The sequence below is a fragment of the Furipterus horrens genome, unplaced genomic scaffold, assembly GCF_987537825.1.
Source record: "Furipterus horrens unplaced genomic scaffold, mFurHor1.1.pri manual_scaffold_4, whole genome shotgun sequence".
NCBI classification, from domain to species: Eukaryota; Metazoa; Chordata; class Mammalia; order Chiroptera; family Furipteridae; genus Furipterus; species Furipterus horrens.
In genome coordinates this window covers 51,175,861-51,193,831 of record NW_028327174.1, presented here as the reverse complement: position 1 = coordinate 51,193,831, position 17,971 = coordinate 51,175,861, and the positions used below count along the sequence as shown (strand labels likewise).

The window sequence follows — 17,971 nt, the reverse complement described above, 5'->3', positions numbered from 1 at the left end:
TGCCTCTCACATGCCCCCAACTGGGGACCTGGCCAGCAACCCAGGCATGTGCCCTGACTGGGAACTGAACCAGCAACCTTCTGGTTTGCATGCTGACACTCAATCCACTGAGCCACAGTAGCCAGGACAGGATAGGAATAAATCTTTTAAATAGGTGTTATCATTTAATAAAATTAGATAAAATCTAGCTAGCAAAAGCAATGTTTTAAAGCATCTACTATGTCTCTAAGTAGCATCTTTTAAGCATCTACCATGTCATGAAAGTTTTGTTAAAGGAATCCTAGATTAAATGCTATTTTAAAAGGATTTTACTTATATAACAAATGAATGTAGGACTCAGTGGTAACAGGATTTGAGGTGGAGAAGCACTGTGTGTTTCATATATCTGTCAGATACTTAGGCAGGTAATATGAACATACTTCTTTTTATATATTCTTAATTAGTAACATACAGACCTCTTGATTTTAATTGTTCCTTTTGAGTATCAGGCTCCATAAACTCTTATTTCCACTAGCAGAAACTGATAAATATCACATATACTTTAACTCTACACACACTGTTACTAGATAAGGTTAGTTGGTGAGCTGACAATAACATCTAGATAAACAACTGTGATATGATCTTAGCCACCAGACAACTGAAGTAATAACTACTGCACAGTAGAGCATATTACATTTTAATATCCTGATAAAAATACCCTAGAGTCAGAGGCTTACCTATATTTTATTACTGTACATTCATGTTTACTTTTCAGTAAAAGCTGTCTTATAGAAATATAATTAAATGTCACACTTCCCTTTCCCTTCCTAGTCTTCCCACTTTTATCTTCTCTTTCCAATACAGTTGGAGGCTGATGTGTGGCAGCAGCAGGACCTGTAAAGGCCAGATTTTGGTTCTCATGTGTGGCACACAGGAAACCAGGAGACTCTCATTAACTTCTCAATTAATTGAAAAAACATCAGTAAAATTTAATGATTTCATGTTAGATTAAACTGCCAGTTTAACATGACTAACCATCAATCAATTACTCCTGTTTTCAGCCTCCTAATTCAGTGCTATGATCTAGGTCTGCTCAGATATTAGGTAAAAGGGTAAAACTATTTTTTTTTTTTTCCAATATGGCAATTCACATACTCTTATTTGCATCTTGAAGTCATAGGAATATGGCAAATGCCAAACATGCTATTTATCTGTGCTTACAATCCAGTAAATTTATTTTATTTGAAATACAAATACAAATTTTATTTGAAATAAATAAGTGTTAAATTTAATCACTAAAGAAGTGATTGGTTAGAGACAACCATGACCAATGGAAGTACGTGCTTATAATCCAGCGATTTCTGAATTAAGTATCTTTCCCCTCAGAGGTGTTACAGGCCCAAATCAGACCTCTAAAACTAAAAAGGAATGAGGGGTGACTCTAGGTAAGACAGTCCTAACAGAAAGGCAGTGTAACTTAGTGATTCAGACTGTGGATTTTAGAGTCACAATTAGTGTGACTCTCTGCCACTAACTAGCTGCATGACTTGGGCACAATTTTTAACTTTCCTGAACTTTACTTTCCACAACTGGGGGCAAAGCTTCAGGATCACATTTGTAAAACTTAAAAATTAGCTAATATTTGGCTTTTAGTAGGCACTCAATAAATACTAGCTATCCTTATTATCAGAACATTCCCTTATAGGACTTGCTTTATTCTACATTTTTGCAAGTGGGACTCTGATCATCCTGACACCATATCTTACATTCCTAAGAAATGGAGGAACACTACTAAGAATTAGGAGGTTTCTGGTCAAAATGGCAGCATAGGCAGACATGGATTGCCTCTTAGTTCAACCACATCAAAATTACAACTAAAATATAGAAAAACCATCACTCGGAACCATCAGAAAGAGAGCTGAAGTCTGAAAATTATGGAGAAACCACATTCACCCAGACGGAGCCATACAGTCCACAAGCTGCTGCCATATCTGAGATTCCATCACCCTGGCTAACACTGTTTGAACCTGCCTTGGAGATTCCCAGAGACTGCACCACCCAATTTAACAGGCCCACCCAAGCTGCTTTTCCATATGAATGGCTGGTATTGGCTCCAGCTGGAGCACCACCACCCTGCCCCTGCATAGTTAATCCTCCATGGAGGGCAGAAGTGGGTGGTCAGTGGCCACAGCCAATCCTTACAGCTCACTGGCCTGGGTAAATCTCTCCCATTGATCTGCCAACAGCAACCAAGGCTCAACTACAAGAGATGGGTGTACTCAGCCCACACAAAGGGTGCACCTCGACCCAGCTTGGGTGATAGGGGAGGCTGTGCCACTGGACCCTACAGGACACCTGCTACATTAGGCCACACTACTAAGACATGGAATCAAAGCAGCTCTACCTAATACATAGAAACAAACACAGGGAGGCTGCCAAACAAGGAGACAAAGAAACATGGTCCAAATGAAGCAAAAGATCAAAACTAGAAAAAGAGCTAAACAAAATGGAGATAAGCAATCTATCAGATGCAGAGTTCAAAACACTGATTAGGATGCTCAAGGAACTTACTGACAACTTCAACAGCATAAAAAAGATCCAGTCAGACACAAAGGATACACTAATTAGAATAAAAAGCAATTTACATGGAAACAACAGTAGAGTGGATGAAGCCAAGAATCAAATCAACAATTTGGAACACAGGGTTGCAAAAAAACAAGTCAATCAGAACAATAAGAAGAAAAAAGAAGCCAAAAAAAGAGAGAAAAGTATAAGTAGCCTCTTGGGACAACTTCAAGAGGTTCAACATTAGCACCATAGGGGTGCCAGAAGAAGAGAAAGAGCAAGAAATTGGAAATCTGTTTGAAAAAATAATGAACAAAAACTTCTCTAATTTGGTGAAGGAAATAGACATGAGAGTCCAGGAAGCACAGAAAGTTCTAAACAAGAGGGATGCAAAGAGGCCCACTCCAAGAAAGATCATAATTAAAATGCCAAAGTTTAAAGAAAAAGAGAGAATCTTAAAAGAAGAGAAAAGCAGTTAGTTACCTATAGGGGAGTTCCCATGAGACTATCAGCTGATTTCTTGAAAGAAACTTTACAGGCTAGAAGGGACTGGCAAGAAATATTCAAAGTCATGAAAAGCTGGGACCTAAGGCCAAGATTGCTCTACTCAGCAAAGCTATCATTTAGAAACGAATGGCAAATAAAGAGCTTGCTGAACAAGAAAAAACTAAGAAGTACATCATCACCAAACCATTATTATATGAAATGTTAAAGGGACTTATTTAAGAAAAAGAAGATCAAAACACTGAACAATAAAATGGCAAAAAATACATATCTATCACAATTGAATCTAAAAAACATAACAAACAAGAACAGAATCAGAATCATGGATATGGAGAGCATTTTGATGGTTGCTAGATGGGAAAGGGTTTGGGGGAATGGGTGAAGAGGTGAGGGGATTAAGAAGTACAAATAGGTAGTTACAGAATAGCGATGGGGATATAAAGTGCAGTATAGTAAATGGAGCAGCCGAAGAACTTATACCCATGGCCCATGGTCATGAACAGTGGTGGGGGGATTGTCGGAGGGAATAGGGGTGCTGGGTGGAGGGTGGCAAAGTGGGAAAAATCAGGACAACTGTAACAGCATAATCAACAAAATATAATTTAAAAACAATTTTTAAATAAAAAAGAAGAAGAAAAAAAAGAATTCTCAGAAGAGGAAGCCAATAGTAAACTCGGAGAAGCCTATTTCGCAGGGTCCCAGTTCTCCCTGCTTTCAGTCAACTGATAATTATTCTTATATGGTATTTATCCCTGTAAAGACTAATTTTAGAGAAAGAATCATGTTGAAAGAACTCAGCTTCTTGAATTTATAATATTAGTATCACATATTCAAAGTCAGCATATTACCTGGTTGCTTTTGCCGGGGTTTTGGCAAATTGGTCACACATGTGTGTGGGCACATGAGGATATTGCATGGATGCAGAGATCCTTCCAGAAAGAGCTGTTTTGTTTGTGATATATGAATCCCTCCTAGTGGAGTTTTTGGCAATGTATTGGCAGGCACCAGAGCAAGACAATAAACCCCCACTTGATGAATGCTATCGATTGCCTAGAAAAATAAAAAGAATAGTATTAGGTGAGATTACTGTACTACATTTGACATTGTCCTAGCATAATTCATTATCCTACTCTAGGATTTTTCTTTCTCTATCCATTCTACTCTAGGTCCAGAATCTGGTAGATTGTTAAGATCCCATGTATCTAATCCTTTCACTGATGGTAGAGGTCAACAGAAGGGGTAGGATACAATCGAAATGCACAGAGGTGAACACAGACTTGCAAGTCTCAATATGGTCTCGAGTGATAATGTAAGAAATTTGTTTTGGTTCTTTTACTATTTTAGCTTCCCAACATAGCTCAATTAAACTGAGTTAAAAGTACTTTTTATTATGAACACAACAGAAGCTCTATAATTGGGCTCCTGCTTAAGTGGTTTACCAAATTAGGAGGAAATCAGTTCTGCAAAACATCTGGGCAAGTACCACCACACACTGAGCACTGAATGCCACCAGCTCCCTGAGTGAACTTCTGCTCCCGGTCACACATCTGTATGCTTGCTGAGCGTCAGCTGTGCTTGCTTCTACACCTTTTATGCCCATTTTTCTTGTTATTGCTCACATAATTTAATTAACCATTATATCAACTGATAAAATATGAGTGCAAAACAACAGAAAAGAATTATGCTTTGGAAAGACTCATTAAAGATGAGCTCCTAAAAAATACTACTGCTGATAGGTATGGGCAAGTGAATTCTAAAAGGTAAGGATTATGTGTTTCAGTCCCTTTTCAAATACTCATGTTCCAATCTAACTTATTTTCTCATTTTTACGATTTTCTGCTTCAATCACCTTTTATTTTTGCTTATTTTTCTTAAAGAGAATTTTTACAAGTTTATTCGTGTCAAACTGACAACATATGCTGGGAGCAAGACCTCAAGTGCTCCACAAAGTAAGAGTTCCATAGTTTCTTTTATGCATTTGAAATTAAGGAGGGAACATAAGGAAGATTACATGAAGGTTGCTTCAACCACCTTTTAAAACTAACTGAACAACTAAATGTACCAGTTGAGGGTTCTACTGTATTACCCCCAAGTCTTACTGAAAAGGAAATACAGCTTTAAAACAAGAATGCACCAACAGTCATGATAGACCAACAAGGTCTTTTATTGAAACAATGTAAAAGGGCAAAAGAATAAATTTGAAAATCAATATTCCTCAGACTATCTTACTAATCAACAGAGACAACTGGGAACTGGCAAGTCTGGCAGAGTTCCAAAGGCTCTGGTATCTTAAAGCATACAGAAAGTTAGCAAATGACATGTAGCCTAGATTCCCTACCGAATTCACCATCTTGTAAGTTTTCTATTGACCAACTTCCTTAGAACGTGCTGAGTTAGGTATTTAGTTTCTTATACACAGACCTGAAATGAAACAACTGCTGGGCTCCAACTACCAGAACATACAGGATCCTTACTGTTCTACTATGAATCTAAGTGCTCCAAGCTGAGAAGCTACAGACTGAGAAAATAATGCCCTTTTATTTCACGTCCAAATCAGACCCCAAACAACTTTTAGAAGAATTTAATTAGTGTATTAGCACAGCATTTAATTCCTATAGTTGTTTTCCAGGGAACAGTAACATACATTTCGGGGAATTTCAGTTTCCTGTGATAGGAAAAAACATAATTTACTACAAGATTCAACCGTTATGCCCCAAAGTTCATCATGAATGAAATAAGCAGTTTGTTTGTTTGAAAATATGAACAGTATTAAAATATTCTCTTTGCATTCTTAACAATCTTTCAGAGATCAACCCAGTCCCACCTTCTTCAGTCTTTTCTGTCTAGTGTATCTTCAGTAGATTCTCTTCCTTGTCTCTGATTTTCCACTACAAATAGCCTATGTTATGTCAGCTGATAGTTCAGAATCACAGACCTTAAGGACAGGAAAAAATCTAAAAAGTCATCTAGTTCTATCACTCATCTCATGCGTGTATCATTCCTACAAAATTACCACTAACTGGCAGTTAGTTAATAAACCCAAATATCCCAAGCAGACAAGTTATAGATGTTGGCAACACTCCCAATAACATGTAAGCTGCTATGGCATGGAGAGTCTGTATTTGGTTGAGATCCTCCATTTATCCAACACACATTTACTGAGCCTACTATGAAGATGTGGTGGCAGAGCTAACAGGTTCCAGGGACTAAGCAAGGAACAAAAGAGATGAAGTCTTGGCCTTTAAGGGGCTTATAATATAGTGGATATAGAATACAATAAATATAAACATATTCACATGGTGATAAATTCTAAGTAGAAAAATAAAGAAGAGGGAGGGGACGGAGAGTAAAAGGGAATGTTATTCAAGACAGAGTGGGCCTCCCTAAACTCCTTATTGGTGATTATGCTTATGATTATTATTTTTGCTATTAATAATAATCACCATCATTATTTACTGAATGTAGGCACTAAAATATTTCAATTAATTATCTAATTACTATCAATTAATCCTCTTAACAGCTCTATAATATAATTTTATGCCCACCTTATAGATTAGGAAATAAGCTCATTGAGGTTATGTAACTTGACTAAAGGCACATATGTGGTGGGGAGTGGAGCTGGGATTCAAAGTGTGATTCTAAATGAAGACTAAGTAAGCTCCTTTCATCTCTCTAGCCTGCCCTTTCTAGAAACAGATCCTTCACACTGAAGTCTTTCTTTTTCCCTAATGGTTTATGTCACCTAGATCTCTAACTCCACAATAAAATTCCTTCAGAGTAAAAACAAGATCCTATATTTTCTTGCATCCCTTGCACTCCAGGTGCCACTTTCAACATGTAGTAAGACTGTAGCTGTTGACAAGTGGATTGACTGTTGTCAAAGAAGTGTCCGCACATATGGATAGCTGAAACCTTCATGAGTTGTAAACACTCAGAAACAAAAAAGTGAAAGAATTTGCGGAAGCAAGTTAATTTAATTGTTTTTGTCAACCTGAGCAGAAAAATACTACATGGTCCACAGGAGAAATGGTATCAATCATCTAATTTTGCTAATAGTGCCCAGAATATTTAGGTAGTGATGGGCAAGAAAAAAATAAGGTGGCATAACTAGTCCGTAAGAAACTGCTAAGCATGGGTTGCTGCCATCTCTGACAACAAAGCCACTGCCCTGACCAAGACTCAAGGGTGCTCACCTGCAGCACACGGCTCATCCACTGGAAACTGTCTTCCTCTGTAGCATCGGGTCTTTGTTCCGCAACCACCACAATGCGCTCATCATAAAACACAGACACAGAAAACACAGCAATTCTAAGAGAAACAGATCAAACACATCAGGACTCCCTTCGCAACCAGTCCTATCTGCTTTGCTCTGTTGAAACACAGAGAAGAGACATACCCACCACACTAGCCAACAATTAGCAGTGTAGAAAAGAAAATGTACAATCATCACTATCAAAACAGGGACTCCAACCACATGTATTAAGCACTACTGCTGTGAATGCTGGGGCTCAGTAAGACAGAGGCCCTGTCTTTGTGGAGTTTGCATGTCAAGAGACAGGACAAACAAATAAATATAAAATAACGTCACGCTGTAATATACACTAGGAGAAAAGGGGGGCGAGGGGTGCAGTGGTGTGCCGGGTGTACTTTGAAGGCAGATGGCTGGGGAAGCACCTCCCTGACGAGCGGACACTGGAGCAGAGACCTGAATGAAGTGAGGACGTGAGCCACGCGAAGATCTGGAGGAACAGGTTTCCAGGCGGAAGGAACAGAAAGCGAAAAGGTTCTGAGGTAGGAACGAGCTTGCCAGGTTTGAGGAACAGCAAGAAGGCCAGTGTGCCTGGAGCAGGGTGGTGAAGCAGAGAGCGGTGGGGAGAGGTCAGAGCCGGGCCAAGGCGGTCACGGAGGACCTGGTAGGCCAGGGGGAGGGGGATGTTTTGAGTGAGGTCTCTGCTCAAATGTCCCCTTACTAGCAATGCATTCCTGGACCAACTTATATAAACTGGCAAGCACACTCCCACTCCTGTGTGTATTTTCTGCATAGCATTTGTCATCATCTCATAGGTTATTTATTTCTCTATGTGGTTATTGTCTGCTTCCCATAATGAGAATGTGAACTTCACAAGGCCTCTTTTGTTTAATACCACACCCCGAGCATCTAGAACAGCAGCATACAGTTGGCACCCAATAAATATTTGTGGAATGAATGGATAAAATAATTCAGCGGAGAGCTGAATATACCTGCACATGTGACCATCTCCCTTCCTTCCTTTTATCTACACATATTTAATGAACACCTACTGTATGCCAGGTGCTGTGCTGAGTGCTGGGGATATAGCTGCGACCAAAGACAGAGAAGTCTAGTGCCCCATGGAGTTTACATCTCATGGGAAGCTATACCACAACAAAAACTATGCATTTCAGGCACTAGTTCTCTATTGATTTAATTCATTTTTCTTCTTCAAAAACTAAAGAGATACCAAGATTGCTTTAAAAACATGTATCCATGATTATAAACTACCAAATAGGACATCAATTACTCAAATATGAACCAAATATCTTTTCTTGAATTAATAAGCAAAGAAAAAAGGCTACCTAATTAACTTCATCTATGGAATTTAAAATTAGCACTTATGTACTATGTCAATCTGTGCTAAAATGATATAATAATTTAGTTAGAGATGAGTAAGAGAAACAATTCTTAGATGTAAAACTCCTACAGCATAGCATCTACCTAATTAGACTGACTGGGACTATTTCGGTATTGAAGGAATGTAGGAATTTCAACATTTTAGAATTCTCCTCAGTCCTCAGGACTCGACAAATATTAATAATTAAAAACTGAAATATAGAATATCATTGTCTTATTTCTCTCAATTATAGCCAAAGAATCAGACATTTAAAGACAAATATTTAAAGCCTGGTTTCTGTATGCTTAACCAAAAATAACCTAGTCAGTGGAAAGAGAATCTACAGAATACAACTCAATCACCCAACAGACATATTTAGATTCTACTGAAAATGTTAACATGTGAACTCCACACTGCTCACCTTCCTCTATAAACAGTCTTTATTGACTCCACGGCCAACCCAGTAGCAACAATGTCATCAGCATTATGCCTTCGACCACTAACCATCAGTAGCCCGTCCATTTTTCCAACCACAAACACCAAGCTGCCCTGAAAGATAACAATGATTTACCTTCATTTCCATAATTTAAATAGTAAAGCAGACATTTTACTTCCTGTCTTGAAATAAATCTCATGAAAAATATAAGAAATAAAACAATAGCATACTTTATGGGTTCTAAGAGTGTTTCATATCTCAGTGTCTTGGAAATCAGTGGCATCTTATAATTAATGGGATCTTACAGTGTATAAGAAGGAAATCTGTTCATATTTATTCTTTTTTTTAAGGTTTCACTTATTTATTTTTAGAGAGAGGGGAAGGGAAGGAAAGAGGGAGAAAGAGAAACATCAACTGGTTGCTTCTCATATACGCCCCGACCAAGGACCAAACCTGCAACCCAGGCACATGCCCTGACCAGGAGTTGGATCGGTGACCCTTTGCTTTGTGGGACAACACCCAGCCAACTGAGCCACACCGGTTAGGGTCTGTTCATATTTATTCTTAGGGAGGAATTTTTTAAGAAAGCAACTAGGCTGGCACACAAATTATATACTAGGTAGTTTATTTTTGCAGCAATGATTATGTATCAGTTCATCTTCTGTACTTATTCATGTGATGGAGGCAGAGAGGAAAAATGTTAAGTCAATTCATAACAGAATTAGGAAGAGATAAAACAGTTTTCATGTGAGAATGGCTGTTTCCATCTGGCAAGATCAGAAGTAGGCTACTAAAGAAAGATTAAAGGAAGACTGTAGGAGCTGCTCCTTTCCAGTAAGATAACAGAGCTGCAGGAAAGTATGCTGTTAGTGCCCTAAAAGCATCACTGTATACGTAATTTTATTATTTAATATAATTATCATCAATAATCCTCCTGGACCCACTTGCAATAAATGAACTTTTTCTCATTCATTACAGAATTCCTAAATTTCTTGTACCATGTATATATATTCATTATCCAGTCATCTCCATGTGAATGTCACTATCTGACTCACTGAGCACAATGAAATGCCACACACTGACTGGGCTATGTAAGTCAGATACAACCTCTAGTCTCAAGAAGCCACTGGCCCACCCCAAAAGACAGAAGAGAACGGGTCATTTCCAACATAGCATGAACAATGCTGTGGTAGAAATAAAGAGAATGAGACAGTCACTGCTAGTCTCCCACGTCCATTTCTTCATTTCTTTCACAGGAACAGAATTTTTAGCTGGGCAGGACTGACCAAAATAAAGATGGCATTTCATCCTTCCTTGCAGCTAGGTAGCCATGTGACTAGTTTAGAACAATGAACTGTAAGTGGGAGTGTTGCGCAGCAGCTTCGAAGAATCTTCCTTCAGAGACAGTAGGATGGCGCCCTTCCCTCTGTCCTGTTTGCTGGAGTGAGGATATGATGGCTGGAGCTCTGTCCTCGACGCCAACAGCGGAGTGTAAGCCTAACGGAGCTGGGTCCTTAACAATTTCTTGGTGCTGAGTGAAGAAGTCAAGCCAATAGGTGTGGACTGCTCTTTCTAGAAGAGTGACTGTCTCAAGAGGTATGCCCTTGCCCCCACCACCCTCCATAAATGCTGGGAAAGAGCTATAATAAAATCAGATCTTTTCTTAACTTAAACTGTTAGGAAGAGAAGAGAGGGTAAGGAGGTGATCCTAGATGGATGGAGGTATATGGGCCTAACTACTAAAAAGTGAAATCCAAACTTCCCACTCAGGCAAAGCCCATCATGACCTGGCTCTCTGCCTTTCCTGATGGCTCATGACGCTGGCTATGAGTTCTTTGAAAATAAGTTTTGTGCCCTAGTTGTCTCTATAAACCCAGCTGTAAAGACCATTTGCTGGAAAACATATCATTTTCATTCAAAGAATTTACAAAACAAAAACAGAATTTACTATTATACAAGTTGTATTGCTGAAAATTTGTATAAAAATGCTTGTACCTATTTATTATAGTTTTCATTTGCTATTAAAGAAGCTTTTCTCAGCATACTTCTAACTTACTGAAACATTAATCAAATCAAAGAAAGGTAGCAAGAATAAGTGAAAAGAGTTTTGAAAATAAAAAATGTCTCAGTTTGGAGGAGTCAAATGAACTTGGGCAACAGAAGCAATAAACATTAACTCACTTATGACATTCCTATAAGAAGTGCTCTAACTTTAAGTTAAGCAGCCCTGTAACACTCTTAGATTAATCAGAATTTGTTCTGTATTGTGAATTAAAGTTCAAATATTTGAAAAAGAGGCACCAAAAACAAACACGAAAGCATCACTTACCGGCCCTACAAACCCCAGCAATCCTGACCGGATGAATGGCACGTCCCCAACAGGAGAGCCTGCAGAATTCACTGGAATCACCTAAAAGACAGAAAAAAGAAAGTTGACAATCAGAGTTTTTTTCTTACTTGAGAACCTCTCATGCATGTCAGATCTCTTGACTCTCTCATATATACAAGGTTCCCATACATATGTATGCATTACATTTGCTACTTTTTCTTGCAAAAATTTTTTTTTAAATTTTTTTAAGTCTTAAAAAAGTATATACAATAAGAAATACATACTAAAATTATATAAATAGCGAATACAGGAATCCTACCCCCCCCTTAAGAGATAACAATCATTTATAATTTATTTATCTCTCTGGACTTTTTTTAGATGCATATATTAGTATACTGAGAATTTTTTGTTTTTTATTTGAGAGAGAGAGGAAAGGAGAGAGAGGGAAAAAAATCTATTTGTTATTGTACTTATTTAGCATACATTGGTTGATTCTTGTATGTACCCTGATCAGGGATTGAACCTGCAACCTTGGCATACTGGGACAAAGCTTTTTTCAACTGAGCCATGTGGCTAAGATTTTTTTTAAAGGGATCATATTATATATACTGCTTTGCAACTTGCCTTTTTACATAATATATCTTGGATACCTTTACAAGTTGGTAATACTCTATCTGTCTCATTCTGTACAACAGTTCTATAACATACGATCGCATGGAAGTCAGTACAGCATAGTCCTTGGAGTCAGTGTAAGTTCAATTTCTGCTCTGCCACTAACTAGTAATGTGGACCTTAGGCAAGTTTCTGGACTTCTCTAAACCTGTGTTTCTTTTGCCATAAAATGAAATTCCCAAAGCCTCTAACACCCAGGCTTAGGGTAAAGATTAAGGGAATATAAATAGATTTGAAGACATAAGCACAGTGGCTGGCCCAGAATCAGTACTCAGTAAACTATTAGAATTAGTAGCTATTAAAAAGTAGCAGTCTTAAAAAAAAAAAAAAAAAAAAAAAAAAAAAAGTAGCAGTCTTTATGGCTGTGTAGGTCATTTTAATTTTTCACCACTACAAACAGTGCTTTCCTGAATACTCCTATACATATTTTGTGCATTTATATAAAAAGCATGAATCTTTCCATTTTAACAGGCAGTCCTATAAAAATGTTATATCAACTCTGGCCAGTGTGGCTCAGTTGGTTGGAGAGTCATCCCATGTACCAAAGGGTCATGGACTCAACTCCCAGTCAGGGCACATGCGTAGATTGCAGGTTTGATCCCCCTTCAGGCCATGTATGAGAGGCAACTGATCGATGTTTCTCTCTCACATTAATGTTTCTCTCCCTCCTTTCCCCTCTAAGATCAATGAGCATGTCCTTGGGTGAGGATAAAAGAAAACAAAACCTGTTGTATCAGTTACACTCCAACAACATATCTGACTGTCTGTTTTTCCTATATTCTAACTCATACTATATGTTATCAGTTTTTCCAAACTTCCCCAATCTAACAGGGGAAAAAAAGAAAGAAAGAAAGAAAGAAATAAGGTATCCCATTGTTACTTTAACTGCATTTCTTTATTAGCATTGTGGATGAATTTCCTTTCCTTTGTTTACTGGCCATTTGTATTTCTTTTATAAATAGTCTATTCCTGTCTCCTCTTTATTTGCTCTATTTGTTTTTTTCCCTCTTTAATTTTTAAGATTTCTTTTTTTTATATAGGAAACAACTACAACAAGAACTATCATTTATTAAATGCTTATTATGTGCCAGCCACAGGACCAGTTGTTTTACAGTTAATCCTGAAGACAACCCTATGAAACAGGATAATAATTTCCACTTTACAGATGAGAAAGTGAGACACAAAGTTTCATTTGCCTCAGATCAAACAGCAAATAATGGCGGCAATGGAAAATTAGCTCTTTGTTATCATATGTATTAAAAAGATTTTCTCCCCCAGTAGATTATTTTTGAAATATACTTTTATTTTCTAACCAGTCATTATTACTAGGTCTTTTGTCCTAGTGAATGTTAACCATGTTGGACAACTCTTCAGGGTTTATATATAAGAATCCAGTAAGAAAAATATTAGAAACTTTAATTTGTAAAACCAAGGCAACAGTTTTCTCCTTTTTAGTTAGAATTTTTATTCTCTTTCATTATCATTAAATTCATACTGCAGATTTCGAAGTTTCTTCATTACTATGGACCTAGCAGCTTGATATTAAATCTGAGAATTTTGATTAGGCAGTTGTCCTCCTAGGAAAGGCAACATAACAAAATATTATCAATATTTTCAAAGACTGCTTGAGGATCTTGTTTATAGTAAGGAAAACGCAATGAAAATTTCAGGCGTGAGAAATATATGTAGTCCAAGCACCACAACCCCCCAAGCACTTTTAAAATAAGAGAAATAGGGTAAGATCTAAATTAGTAACATGTATATACACTCAGCAGAGGTAATTAGTCACCTGAAAGTAAACCTGGCAGTAACCATATGCTTGAAGAGTTTATGAACGTCTACTCCTATCAAGGTGACTTAGTCTTAACTTTTGGCGGTAGGGCAAGAATGTAGCAATAACAATGATGATGATGGTAATAACAGACAAACATTTAGTAATTTGTATTATACCATTTTAAGCTGTGTAAATACAAATGATGGTCGGCTCAGGAATTCTAAACATTTTCAGGTACCACATCGTTTATAAATATAACATTCTGCCACCAGCTACAACTATCACTACATAATTACATGCACTGATTTTCAAATGGGATGGGTGATAGATGTGCCCTGCCATATTTAGAACCACTAGTTTAAATTACAGAAAAAGGAAGCTTGAGGAACTAAAACTGGCTATGGTCATATTAGCCCTATCTAGTATGAAAGGGACATGGCCCATCAGCTGGAGTTCCCTGTTTCCTAAAAGGTACCCTGAGGCAGGTCAATCCCAAGTATAAAATATAGACAATTAATAATGCCTGTTCTGATTTCCGGGCTCACCAGGAAACCCTTCATTACAATATGGCTTCACATGCAGAGCTGCCTGCAGGAAAGCAATGTGCTTTCCTAGAATATGAGCTGTATCAGGACCTCTGTTTGTTTTCCTGATACACCCCAAACATCTAGAATGGCGCTAGACACATAGAAGGTCCAATAAATATTTGTCTTACTGAAAGTATGAATGATAGGAGCAATCTGACCTGTGACAAACAGTTCTCCATATTTTATTAGTAACCTGGCATTCTGGTTTACACCAGTTTTCATGAGCTCAGTTAACCTGAGTTTACACTTGTGGAATGGATTCATTTTCACTATATATGTGTGTGTATATACACACACACAGACACACACACAGAGTCTCTCTCAAAATTAAATTTTTGTGCTCAAACCATGGAATATTCACCAGGGGAACTTTTGCAAGGCCTCTTTATCTATCTATCTATCTATCTATCTATCTATCTATCTATCTATCTATCTAATTTATCAGATAAATATTACCACTTCCGGTGTGCCAGGTGCTGTTCTAAGTACTTTATAAACATTAACTCACTTAGTTCTCACAATAATCCTATGAGTTAGGTACTATAATTACTCACATTTTAAATATAAAGAAAGTGGGGCACAAAGAGGTTAAGCAACTCACCCAACGTTAGCTAGTGAGTGGCAGAGTTAGGATTTGAACTTAGGGCAATCTAGCTCTAGAGGATATGCTTTCTACCCACTATATTCTGCTATTTCCCATCAGCCAGCTCATCTTGCCCTAGTGACATCCTCACCAAACCTGCCTTGCAAAACTTTAATATCATGTACCTCAAATGTATTTTTGGTCACACCAGCAAGCCCAAAGTACATCATGCCTCTTGTTCTGGAGCTGACACAGATTTCTCCAATTTCATCTGTTTTGCAGAGCTGGGGAGGTCCATCAGGTCTCACAATGCACATCATCCCTAGTGAACAAAAAATTCAGTTAAGAAACAGAGATCCTGGAAAACTTTGGCTTCATCCTTGTGAACCCAGGGAAGTTGGGTATTTACTGAGTGGCATCAAGTAAGACTACCAAAAAGAATGTTAAGATCAGACCTGAAACTACATAGGTATCTCTGAAATTTCTATCTTTTAATCTTATAATAAATAATTTTTAATACTCAGCACACACACACACAAATCCCATATAACAGATGCAGACTGAGGCTTTTAAAGTCACTGATATATTAAAAATGACCACAAAGTCCAAAGAAACAGGTTAAATTAATTTCCCCCCAGGCAGATAAAGCTCAAATACGCATGGAAGCAGTGTGCTCTTTCTGCCAGTCCCAACGGCTGGGCAATTACAGTGAAAACCAGACACCTTTAGTATCACTCAGTGCTTCACTTTCCATGTGAACAACTGTAATTAGCACTCAACAGTTAAATCATACAATACTGCTGGAAGGTAAGTATAATTAGAATTACTTAACAGTTAAGAGGCTTTGAGAAACTAAGTGACTATGTACTAAGTTTTAGATTCCTGGATTTGGATCCCACATTTTATTAGTCTCTATTATCTCTAATGACAAATCTTTAGGGAAAAAATAAATGGTGCTCCTGAGAACTCACCACCAGGCATTACATGTCCTACATCCTGGACTGTTAGTGCTGAATTTTTATCTTCAGTATTGACCCGTATTACCCCATAGCTCAATCCATTCATTGAGAGAATAGCTCTTCCTGGCAAAGGGGCCCCTGGAACTCCAGGTCTGAAAACAAAACAAACTCATCAAATTTGGTAAATGAAATATCAAGAGAAAAATATGAATATGTAGGAAAGCAAATTTCCTTTTGCTACCCTCCTCCCACACATACCTCATTTTCTCTACCAAAAACATACCAAATTAATAAAATTCACATGTACAAAGCATGGTCAAATTTCATTCAGGTGGAAAAAGTCCACTTTAAAAAATTGTTAAGAATATATCAGTCTTGGGTATACTATAAATGTATTTTCCATACTTAAGCTATAATCAAAAATAGCTTATTTCTAGTCTAAGAAGGTGAGGACTCTGAGGACAAAATAACACAGAAAAACAACTAATTCACAAAAACAAGATGAGAATAATTAAAGTAAAATTTCAGTTTACCAGTCACACAGTGTAAAAGTGGGACAAATAAATGAAATGATTCAAATTGCTTTACAGAGTCATTTTCACTTTTAGGCTTATGAAGCAGAAAATTAGTTAACATCCTTTGCACATTTGATCAAAGGTGTAACATACAGCAAGAGCATTGGTGTTCTGAACAATACCTGCGGATTGCGACAGTCATGGCTTCAGCAGAAGTAGCACAGGGACAGATGGCCTCAGGTTTCAGTCCATGGCTCTGGAACAGGCTCAGGAAGGCATCGCAGGATGACACAGACCCTACAAGGAGTTGGAACAGATCAACTTGAAAACTGAAATTGTGATTTTCATCACTGCAAAAAACTGGTAAAGAGTAGAAAGCCAATACATTTATTTCTCATAAGAACTCTCATTGCACTGGGTTGGGCAAAGAGTTCATTTGGTTTTTTCTGTAAGATGACTGTAGTAGCACTTAGTTGTCTTTAACTTCATTCGAAACAATTTTCTTAGATTGTATTGTGAGAGCTGTCAAATCAGCATGCACTTAAAAATAACTTAACAAAATGGGGAATTTTTTTTTTGTAGCCATTTTAATATTGAAGGTGGTAGAAAATAAGTAACATTTTCGGCATATTATGTTTTATTATTTCAAGGTAAAAACATAACTGAAAAGCAAAAAAAGATTTGTGCAACGTATGGAGAAGGTGCTTTGACTGACTGAATGTGTGGTTTGCAAATTTCATGCTGGAGATTTCTTGCTGGATGATGTTTCACAGTCTGGTAGACCAGAACTGAAGTTGATAGCAATCAAATAGAGACATTAATTAAGAACAATCAACGTTATACCACATGGGAGATAGCTGACATACTCAAAATGTGCAAATCGATAGTTATTGGTGAAACTGAAAAATGTGTCTTTTATTTTACAGAAAAAAACATGGACATTTTGACCAACCAAATGTATCATTAATTCCATCCAAACATTTAACTGTGCCTGTAAGATGGTTGGTACATTTCAAAGACAAATGAATTCTCATCCAGACCATAAAAGATCATGGACACCATATAAAGCTAAAACTTGGAATAAAGCTGCTCCTACCAAACTTCCTGTCAATAGCAGAGATGCACTGTGGCCAGTTTGGAACTGAGCGAGCAACTCTCCCTGAGGTAACACTTTTTAGCCAGCGTAGTACTAACACTTTGGCTTAGTTCCACCCTCTCTGTGATATTCTCTGACTTGTTTCTTATTAAGGTCAACCCCATGTCTGTGTTTTATTATACCAGGATGATTAATGTGACTACTGACAAAAACCCATTATGACAAAGAATACAGTAGCTCACATTGTACCTACTTCTGCTATGTGGAAGCTCAGGACGTCTGTGCTTGTGAAGGAAAGCAGGTGACATAGTAGATCTCGAAAAGCTTTTGCAAATTTGATTT

At 37.5% G+C, this 17,971-nt stretch overlaps 1 protein-coding gene across 1 annotated transcript in view; it reads right to left on the bottom strand.

Moving 5' to 3' along the window:
- The window catches only part of DIP2B (DIP2 acetate--CoA ligase B (putative)), a 223,562-nt gene that overhangs the window by 36,062 nt on the left and 169,529 nt on the right, over window positions 1-17,971 (bottom strand). The window contains exons 17-23 of the mRNA XM_090273151.1: window positions 16,716-16,830; window positions 16,031-16,170; window positions 15,245-15,381; window positions 11,444-11,524; window positions 9,100-9,227; window positions 7,242-7,356; window positions 3,897-4,098 (exon numbers count right to left, since the gene is read on the bottom strand). Of these exons, the coding sequence (XP_090129277.1) occupies window positions 3,897-4,098; window positions 7,242-7,356; window positions 9,100-9,227; window positions 11,444-11,524; window positions 15,245-15,381; window positions 16,031-16,170; window positions 16,716-16,830 (918 nt within the window). The remainder of the gene's footprint in view (window positions 1-3,896; window positions 4,099-7,241; window positions 7,357-9,099; window positions 9,228-11,443; window positions 11,525-15,244; window positions 15,382-16,030; window positions 16,171-16,715; window positions 16,831-17,971) is intronic.